General features: G+C 32.9%; 1 protein-coding gene across 3 annotated transcripts; it reads right to left on the bottom strand.

The window, feature by feature from the left end:
* Nucleotides 1-4,767: 4,767 nt before the first annotated feature.
* LOC114923981 (receptor-like serine/threonine-protein kinase SD1-8) lies at nucleotides 4,768-8,263 on the bottom strand. Of its 3 annotated transcripts, XM_072204449.1 has the most exons (8): nucleotides 6,856-8,263; nucleotides 6,632-6,760; nucleotides 6,338-6,510; nucleotides 6,020-6,230; nucleotides 5,792-5,845; nucleotides 5,608-5,704; nucleotides 5,367-5,517; nucleotides 4,768-5,263 (listed from the first exon to the last, which is right to left on the bottom strand). In XM_072204449.1, the coding sequence occupies exons 1-8, from the start codon at nucleotides 8,120-8,122 to the stop codon at nucleotides 4,952-4,954; spliced, it is 2,394 nt and encodes a 797-aa protein (XP_072060550.1). In that variant the 5' UTR covers nucleotides 8,123-8,263; the 3' UTR covers nucleotides 4,768-4,951. The 3 variants fall into 3 exon arrangements, with proteins under 3 accessions (XP_072060550.1, XP_025622119.1, XP_072060551.1); XM_025766334.3 differs by having other exon boundaries at nucleotides 5,608-5,845; XM_072204450.1 differs by lacking the exon at nucleotides 6,856-8,263 and having other exon boundaries at nucleotides 5,608-5,845; nucleotides 6,020-6,225.
* Nucleotides 8,264-10,671: the final 2,408 nt, after the last annotated feature.

Here is a 10,671-nt window from a genome sequence, read left to right as displayed (position 1 = left end):
TTGATTGCGGGACCTGCTAGGGTTACTGGGAAGACCCTGCATCGGACCGCGTCGATGACTCCTTCCAAGTTCATCCTGACCTCGAAGGCTGTTAAGTGTTCTTGGGGGTCTTTGGTCCCGTGGTATTTCATGTCTGTAGGCTTGTCAAAGCCCTTTGGAAGTTTGGCTCGTAAGATCTTTTTAGTGAAAGGGGTGGCTCCCATTATCACATGTTCGCTTCTTGGCCACTTGGATTCCCGGTGGTGTCGTCGGTCATCTTCTTCATGTCGGCGTTCTGGGTCTCGAAAAACACTGCGGTCGTGTCTTTGCTGTGTCGCCGTTCGGGTGAGCGGTTGTACCTGGTTTCACAGTGAGATCGGGTCCTGGAAGTCACATAGCTTCCGTGTTTCGCGTGATATCGTTCTTTGGTCGTAACCTGTCCCTCGAGGTCTTATACCCGGAGGTACAGATCCTGGATTATTTGTACTGCTGTTTCTCCCAGGCCGTCGGGGGCTCGGGTTCAGGAGGTATAAGGTGTGAGGAATGAGTAAATACCTGAGGGGGCCTCTGACTCTCCTTTATATAGCTGGCGAAAGTAGGGGTGTGCATGGCCCGGCTCGGCCCGAAGACCCGGCCCAGTTCCGAACATTTTAGGGTCTAATTTGGTATAATTTCACCGGGTTTAGGACCGGGTAAGGGTCTAAAAAATAGACCCGGTCATTATTTCGAGTCGGGTCCGGGCCATGACTCGGGTCACCTGAAATTAGCTCGGTGGTCCAGTCATCATACAGAATTAATATTTTGTATTATTAATGATGGATGATAGCTATTCTTATGTGAAATTTAAGTATTATAAACCTTAATCTTTTGTATTATTAATTTTTATAAGACTATAAGTTAATGTTTTATGTTTAAAATACATAAGATTCTAGACTAATTAATGCATAATATTGTGTTATTTGTATTGATTTAAATATTTAGTGTTATTAGACAATATTAGTATTGATTATGGTTATGCTTTAATTTTAGAGAAGAGTTGGTTCTTGTTATATTTTTCTAAGTGAATTTTACTATGTCAAATAATGGTTGGAGTCTTGGAAATTTAGATATTTTCACATGCTAGCTTATAAGAAGGTATCAAGGTAATGTAATGTTGACAGTCCAGTTTTTACCCGGTATAATCGTGGTCCGAAAGTGTATAGGTTTCATCGGGTCTAGGATCGGGTTCGGGTCTCATAAATAGACCCGGTATATATTTCGGGTTGGATCTGGGTCACATCAAACCCGGTTTCACCCGACCCATGCACACCCCTAGGCGAAAGTTATCTTAACTTATCTTATTTAGCTAAGATAAGAGAGATATTTGAGTTTGAATATTGGTTAAGAGATGTGGATGCCGCCGGTTTTAAGCCTTCTAAAAAGAGGGGGTTCGACTTGGATCCGGGTATCCGGGTCGGAGGCCGTTTCGGCACGGGACTCGAGATCGGATCTGTAACATATATCATGTGAAACTAAAAGAGTTTAAAGTAAAAAAAATATACTTTAAAATTGATAATTGTAGAAAAGAAGTAATATAAATATCATATAAAATGCCAAATCAAATTATTTATTTATAGAGAAATAATTTTCTATGATAGTATTAAAATTTATATTAATTTATAGAGAGAATTTTTTTTTCTACAAATTTATATAAAGTACAATGCAAAAAAGTCGTGTAAAAAATAATATTATCAAAAATATAATTAATATTATTATTTTTCTAATTTATATATTCATCTAAATTTTGGATAATGCCCAAGTCTAGTTCATAGAACATGTAAAAGTACGTATAGTGTTAGAAACTAAAAGACTTAAAGACATATATAGTTGGTGTTTTTTCTTTTTCGTTTTCAAATATAGTAATTGTATTATTGTTGTAAATTTATTTATGAAAAAATCTCAAAGACATTATGTATAAGTGTAACTAAAATTCTTAATTGTTTATACTTAAGTTGTAAGTACCTTATTAGTATAGTTGAGTGTGTCTATAAGATAATTTTTAAATTACTGACACAAAGGATGAGGAGTGTTATGCCAGGCTTAGTTGAAGAATTACAGAGTGCCTTTGTGAAGGGGAAAAAGATACATGATGGAGCGTTAATTTCATGTGAAACTGTGCAATGGTTGAAACTGAAGAAGAAGGCATCATCGATTATTAAACTTGACTTCCAAAAAGCCTATGACAGAGTCAAATGGTGCTTTATTGATACTGTGCTGGAGAAGATGGGCTTCGGAAGAACATGGAGGGTGTGGGTTAGAGAGTGTGTTACATCGGCTTCTATCTCTATTATGGTTAATCGGTCACCATCGAAACCATTCAAAATGGAGAGAGGACTACGTCAAGGTGACACTTTATCGCCGTTTTTTGTTTGTTCTTGTGGTGGACGTGCTTAACAGGATGATTGGAGAGGCAGTTAGAAATGGTCGGATATCTCCACTCTTAGTCGGTAGAGATAATATAGAGTTATCACACCTACAATTTGCTGATGACACTATATTATTTTGTCCGCCGGAAGAGGAGACACTGAGGAACTATAAGAGGCTTCTGAGGTGCTTCGAAATGATGTCTGATTTGAGCATTAATTTTGAGAAGTCTAACTTGATACCAGTGAACTGCAGCTCGGAGTGGGTTAATCGGATGTGCCAACTATTAGGTTGTCAAGAGGCAGCTCTCCCGGTGAGGTATCTTGGCATTAGCCTAGGAGCAAATCCACGGTTGGTAAAAACTTGGAAGCCGGTTCTAGATAAGGTGGAAGAAAAACTCAGTTTATGGAAAGTAAAGGTCCTTAGCAAGGCTGGTAAATTGGTGCTTATTAAGTCGGTAATTAACAGCCTACCTATCTATTATCTGAGTTTGTACAAGATGCCTAATGCGGATGCACAAAGAGTTATATCCTTCCAGAGGAGGTTCTTCTGGGGGAAGGATGATCGTGGACCCGGTATGGCCCTTGTGAAGTGGAAGCTGATCGAAGCACCAAAGAAGCTAAGAGGACTGGGGGTTGGTGATGCTGTGATCAGGAATACAGCCTTACTATTTAAATGGTGGTGGCGGTTCTCTAAGGAGGACTGCCCTCTATGGAAGAAGATTGTATGCTCATACAATAGCTTGAACTCAAGTCACTTGCTGTCAACTCAGACATTGCCGAAGAGAGGCGGTCCGTGGAGAGACATATGTCAAGTGCAAATAAAGGAGCAACATGTCAAGCAGAAGATGATTGATGGCCTTGCTATGGAAGTAGGAGACGGAAGATCCACCAGATTTTAGGAGGATACATGACTGCAAGTGGGGAAGCTGAAAGACTCCTTTTCGAGACTCTTCTTAATTTCAAACAAAAAAGGATCAATAATTTGGGAGTGTGGATTCTGGGATGGGATAGCGTGGGTTTGACATTTCCAATGGAGAAGAGAATTACGATAATGGGAGACAGATACACTGAACCAACTGCTTCATGTCTTGCAATCTATTAGACTAATAGCAGATGTGCAAGATAGAATGGTGTAGAAATTTGATAAAGAAGGCATTTATTCTACCAATTCATTTGTGAAGGTTTTGCAGAAGAGACTTTGGAGGAGGAGCTTCTAAGATACAAGTTCACAAAGGAGATCTGAAAAGACCTAGTTCCGCCTCGACTGAAATTATTTACTTGGTTTGTATTGGTAGGGTGAGTTAATATAAAGGACCGGATGAGTAGGTTGGGAATCCTACAACAGAATGATATTTTGTGCGTGCTGTGTAAGAAAGATGTTGAGAATATACAACATTTATTTATTACTTGTGAGTACTCTTGACAAGTGTGGTGTGCTTGGATCTCAGCGTTTGGACAGACGTGGGTTGTCCCTGGTACCTTAAAAGAGCTTTTCGAGAGTTGGAGATCCGTGCCGATGGAAAAAGAGAGGTGCAAGTATTGGTTATTTGGATTCTTCTCAGTTATATGAATGATTTGGTTACGCCGAAATGATGCCATATTTCATAGCAAGATAACAAGAATTGGCGACTGTATGGAGCAATCATTCTCTTGTGCTACAGAATGAAATTGTAAATAACTCATGTTGTTGATGGCTATGCCAGAGATGACATAAAAATTGTGATAGCTATATTATTATTGTCTTAATAACTTTGCTCCATTTGAGTATTGAGCTCTTACTTTAAAAAAAAAAAAAATACCTTATTAGTAATATATAAAAAGGAATGCCGAAAGCATTTCTCTATCAAAAAGAATATTTAATTTGTCGCTATTATTATCAGGTCATTATCTTAATGACCTTTAAATTAAATTTTATGACTTAGCTAGGTCAATGTCCCGATTGTAGAGAGCGTCAAACGTAGAATATCAACTTTGACTATCATTTGAAAATACAAAAATCAAGTTTTTTTAATTTTGATATTTTTAAAGTATTCTTTAATTTCTTTTTTTTTTCCTTCTTTTTCTCCATGTTTTACCGGCCAACAACTAATTTTGTTGTGTGGATTGATTTTATGACAAGGTTCTTTGTCCTTAATGGCAACCCCATAAAGTAGAACTCTAGTCTGCACCCTTTAATTTACTTTATTGTATGTGAACTATTGCATTAAGGTAGGATCTTAGGAGTCATGGGAAGAATATGGGAATGCTAGACACAGATAAGTGAGATAACTATGTCTGTTCTGTTTCTTTCACTAATGAAATTATCTCTTCTTACATGCTACACCAATCAAACAAGACCAGAGTAGCAAGGTATCAAAATAAAAGCTACAATATTGTCTCTGTATTCTGATAGAATCTTCATAATTTGATTTTTATTACTAAAAATTTGATTTGTCAAGTCTAATTTGATTAAAGAATAAAACAGGCAACAAGTTCAGTGGAAGTAGAATGTGTCTCTATTTTCTTTTCTAATGTTTGAGATCAGAATATATACAAAAATAAATATGGATGATGTCCTTTTTCTTTAATTATCTAGCATCTAACATTGTCGTTGTGACTTGATTCACACTCCATATTTCATCTTGTTTATTTGAAGATGAATCGGTCTCTGGATGACTTTTTCTTGCGAAAAATCCAGGATTTTTAGGATATGACAATGATGGAACTTCATTATTTAACATGAAGATCACTGAAGACATTGTTGGTCTATCTTCTGCATGTTCTTGAACACATAAAAGTCCAATATGTAAGCATCTTATAACATCAGACTCTATGTATGAATTGCCAATGGATGGATCAATCAATGTCAATACAGTTCCTTCATGCCAATGCCTCCATACCTGCAAGAACATATAATGCAATCAATAGAATATATCAATTATTAGAATGTTTATTTTTTATCTAAAAAGTATTCTAATTCAGAAAGAAATTTTTTTCACCTACATTTCCCAAAAGATTCAATTCTTCGTTATCAATGTAAAACCCTCTATTCTTCTTTCCAGTTATGATCTCCAATATTAGAACTCCAAAACTAAAAACATCAGTTTTTACCGAGAAATTTCCGTCCATAGCATATTCTGGAGACATATAACCACTACAAAATAGAAATGTGCATAAATTATAATGTAGCTACTATATTGGATTTTTCAAGAAATAATCTAGTGAATTATGATGGAATACTCACTATGTTCCAACAATTCTTCGTGTTTTTGCTTGCATTTGATCTTCGTTAAAAATTCTAGCCATCCCAAAGTCTGATATCTTTGGATTCATTTCACTATCTAGTAATATGTTACTTGTCTTAAGATCTCTATGAATAATTCGAAATCTTGAATCTTGATGCAAATATAAAAGCCCTTTAGCTATACCATATATAATATTGAAACGTTTTTTCCAATCAAGCAAAGGTCCTTTTGATTTGTCTGCAACAATAATTATTATTAGTTATTGTTAATAGATATAAACTAATTAAGGATAACATGAAAAATAAGTATATATAATAACGATAATGATAGATAGACAAACAAAAACAACCAAATTAAAAAAGAAAAAATAGCCTAAACATACACAATATTGAAACACACAATGCAAGTTACCAAACAAAACGGAATCCAGGCCTCTATTTTCCATATACTCATAAACCAATATCTTCTCGTCCTTCTCAATGCAGCAACCAAGCAACCGAACAAGATTTCGGTGTTGTAGTTTGACAATTAACTTGACTTCATTCTTAAACTCTTCTATTCCTTGTCCAGAGTCTTTTGATAATCTTTTTATAGCAATTTCTCGACCATCAACCAATCTACCCTAAATATTATCATAAGAACGATAAAAGTGTATTTACGATATGATCTAATACTTAATTTTAGTAATAATGGTAGCTGTGCATAAATTAAAGTATTAAAACAACATACCTTATGAACATTACCGAAGCCTCCTTCTCCAAGTTTATTATTTTGAGAGAAATTGTTTGTAGCCATTGTTAAAGTATCAAAATCAAACATTGGCAACTCTAAATCATCCATGTTCCTTTCAACAGAAGGCACCACCTCATTCATTAAGAATTCATGACTTCTGTGGACAAAACCTGGAATAGTGGCTATTAATAACAACCAAGACAAATTTATTTGTGCTAGCTATACCAAAATGATATACACTACTGCTCTATTTATAGGAATTCATGTAGGGGAGATTATTATATGCATTACCTCTTGATTTTTGTTTGCTCTTCTTCCTTAAGTAACAAATAGCAACCAATCCCAAAACTAAAACAAGTGCACTAAGTGTGATGCCAATAGCCAGATCTACTCTATGATTCTTGTTGGAGCTAGTAGATCCTGTGTGTCACCAAATTGATGCATGTGTTACACTGTTACTTTCTTTTGATGATTAAAGGGTATAACTAACACTACATGGGGAGATAGATAGATACCTATATCAGCAGCGGCCAATCTGACATAGAGATCTTGGCCATTCTTAGGGAAGACAACCATGTCAAAGAGTTGATCAAGCCACATAACACAGCCACTTCCTCCATTTGTGATGTCGATGTTTGCATATGCAGTGCATGAACAATTCCTCTTACACAAACTCCCACATTCATCAAGTGTCATACTCTTATTCACAAACACGCTGCTTGTCTCCGGCATCTTCATGTTCTCAAGATGCAAGAACTTGTCAGTCGAACAATTCAAAACCGTCTTCCTCACACACCCATCAGACCCATCTCTCAAGTTCCAAGCTTCTTGGTTCTTAGGCCTGAACCCCTGCACACAAGTGCAAATCGGCGAAGCATCATTGTCACACACTCCATACGAACCACACACTCTGTAGTAATCGCATTGATACGCTGGTACGTACGAGAACTTGCTCCATGTTCCTTGTATCCACATGTAGCGTTGATACTGGCCATCAGAATCAGATGTCAGGATTAACCTCGACAACAAGGAAGCTATTGTAACGGAGTAAGAGTACCACACACCGTGCTCATCATAAGTGAAATTGTACTTGATTTCATTTATGTTGTCTCCCATTCCTGGGACCCCACTGAATCTCTCACCATTCCAATCACCAGTTCGGAATATTATAGTTTGGTTTCTCCTGATGAAAATATCTGGTAAACCATGGTAATCTACCTTCAAAGTGTAGTCACCGCTGGAAGGGTCTTCACCTGCGACCTTCCATGATGTCAAGTGCTTCTCTGTTCTTGTGTCCAAGTTCCAACCAAGCTTCATCCCTGGTAACATGGTATCGGTTGGATAATCGAAGCTCTGCCATAAGTAGTTACTATTGGTCGTGTCTGATGAATCCTTGAGAACAAGATTACCTGTATCGAGGAGCTGGAGAACTGGATTCATGGCGTTGGTTTGGTTGGAGGACCATGCGGGGTTCCCGGATGAATTGAGAAGAACAAAGTTTCCCTTGTCTCCGATCTTGAGATAGCCTGTAGAGTTGTCAATGGGGTTGTCTCTGTTTGCAACCCAAACTATTGTTTGAGGATTGATGTTGTTGTACCATATTCCGAGGTAATAGTTGGTGTTGGAACCTCTGAAGAAGCCCAGCACGAAGGTTTGGTTTTGTGACAATAGCGTTTGGTTGGTTCTGAGGATTTGTTTTCCCGTTGAAGTGTCGGAAGAGGCTGGTGGAGTGATAATAAGAATGATGATGAGGTAGTTAAGGTGGTTGAAGAAGATTCTCATGTTGGTGGAAAGTTAAGAGTAGTGTGTGATTGATTGTTGTCGTGATCGGTTGGAGGATAGTATAGAAGAAGCTAATGCTGTTGACTAATTCGTTAATTTCTTGATAGAATTGTTCATCAAGGAAGCAGAACAAGCTGACCGGCATTCATTTGCCTCTTTAATATATTCCTTTACATCATATATCTGTTTTGACTTTTCTACTAAGAGCTAGCGTCTTCCGCAATTCAAAAGGTAATTATCTTCAGTTGATGATGCTACATCAACATAAACATAATTAAAAGAGTGCTAGGTAACAACAAATTTTATAATTTATAATTATTAATTAATTATTAATGATATGAGATTATAGTCACCAAAAAAAAATGATATGAGATTATATTTAATAGCAAAAAATTATTTTTTTTTATTTGTTAGCTAAATACTAACCAAATTTTAATAAAAATATTAATCTTTTAAATTTTTTCATATAATTATTATATGATTAGGTTTATTCGTGTTATAATAAAAAAATTTATTATTTTATTCTATCACTTAATTATTAATTTAATTTTTTTAGTCTAATTTTTTAACAATTTCACTCGATAACTGAGAGAGAGAGTTCAATCAACTCCTACTAACTCTTATTGGATTAGACACCGGAGCCTATTACATAAAAAAACAAACATTTACAATTACCCATAACAGCTCTAATTCACCATAATTCAGAAATTATCATTGACTTTTGAGTAACCCCGATTTTCACCGCTGCAGTTTATCTTCACCTCCACTGTCATTCACTGTCATTCAAGTCCTGTCGCCATCTTCGTTCGACCATCCGACCGCATCGATTTTTCCTTTTCTTCTCGCGGCACAGCTGCTCCTGATTCAATTAATTAATTAGTAGTTTTTTTATGTGTGTTCTTTGATTTTAAGTATAATCAGTGATTCATATGAATGTTCTTTTATTTTAATTTTAAATTAAATTTTTTAAAAATTGGCTGGTTAATGAGTTGGTTTTTTTAAATTTTTTCTTCTATTAATTTAGTAATCTAAAATTATATTTTATTTTATATTTTTAAATATTGATAACTAATTAATAATTAAAAATAATAAATTCTGATAGTTAATTGATAATCATGATTTTTCCTTTTTTATTGCTTTCTTAATTAATTATTAAGTAATGCTAGGAAATTTTGTTTAGTCAGTTAATTTTTTAACAATTATTTTAATTATTATAAATTTTAGATTCTAAATTATAAATTTTTAATTTTAAATATTAAATTTAAATTTTAAAATAATGTTATTTAATTTAACTAATTAAAAGTTAATTTTTATATTTTTTCTTAGTTCTTTTAGATTGGATAAAAAACTAATATTCAATTAGCTAATACTTTTTTATTGTAATTTTTTTATTCTAAATCATATAAAATTTAATTTTAATACACAGTTTCGAATGTAAAAAAAAAAATTTACATTCATATAACATTACGTTATAAAAAATAATTATATTTTACATTAATCCTATAAATAATTGTATATAAAATATTTTATATTCTTAGTGTATTAAAATTAAATTTATTTTATTATTATAAATTAATTTATTAAAAAATTACCACGAATTATCTGTTGGTTAGTATAAAATTTAGGAGAATATTAGGCGTTAATATTTTTAGTATATAAAAATAGAGAATTAATTAGTATTAACTTCAATATAGAAATGATACTATCTATTTATCTAATTTATTATATAAAAATTAAATTTTTACATTTAATAATAGAGCTGATGTGGCATTCTTCTAAAAATGTTTCTTGATTTATTTTTTATAATTCATTAAATATAATTTATTACAATAAATTAATTATATCAACTAATTGATTTGATTAGATATTTAAATATCACACAATTTATTATAATTTATATCAATTTATTTTGCTAGTATTTTTTAATTTATTTCTTTTAATATCCAAGTAGTATTTTTTAATTTTTTTCTTTTAATTTATTAAAGCAAATTAATTATACTAATTATATATATTAATTAATTAATTTGATTAATTTATTAGTCATTAAAATAATAAATTTATGAATATAATAGGCAACTGAGATATTTTTAATTAATAATCATATCAAATCAAATCATATAAATTGAAGTATTGAATCAAATTCAAATCATATGAATTAAGGACTAAACTAAAATAAGATAATTTCTTACTTATTCAAATTAAATATAATAAATACAAATTAATTTTGTTAGATAATTATAATCTTCTGGTCTTTTATATATAAATAGCCAAACAAACTTATAAAAGTATCTCTAATACTTGGTATTAATTTAAAAATATTATTTGTATACCAAAATTAGCGATTAAAATCAGCCACCAATATATATATATATATATATATATATATATATATATATATATATATATATATATATATGTATGTGTGTGTATTTATATATATATATACACCTAGCATTACTCGTATTAATTTTATTTTATTTTAGATCACTAAAATGCCACATAAATATATGTCAACTATATATAGTAAGACTTAATTTGAACTTAATGAT

This window comes from Arachis hypogaea, chromosome 10 (genome assembly GCF_003086295.3).
Source record: "Arachis hypogaea cultivar Tifrunner chromosome 10, arahy.Tifrunner.gnm2.J5K5, whole genome shotgun sequence".
NCBI classification, from domain to species: Eukaryota; Viridiplantae; Streptophyta; class Magnoliopsida; order Fabales; family Fabaceae; genus Arachis; species Arachis hypogaea.
This window is presented reverse-complemented; position numbering and strand designations above follow the sequence as displayed.

Excerpts from the sequence above, each read along its gene's own strand:
- LOC114923981 (XM_025766334.3), bottom strand. The coding sequence starts at position 8,122 with ATGAGAATCTTCTTCAACCACCTTAACTACCTCATCATCATTCTTATT. Across the intron at positions 6,511-6,631 it reads GAGCAAACAAAAATCAAGAG|GTTTTGTCCACAGAAGTCAT; the intron begins GTAATGCATATA and ends CCACTATTCCAG. Across the intron at positions 5,264-5,366 it reads AATTGAATCTTTTGGGAAAT|GTATGGAGGCATTGGCATGA; the intron begins GTAGGTGAAAAA and ends ATGTTCTTGCAG.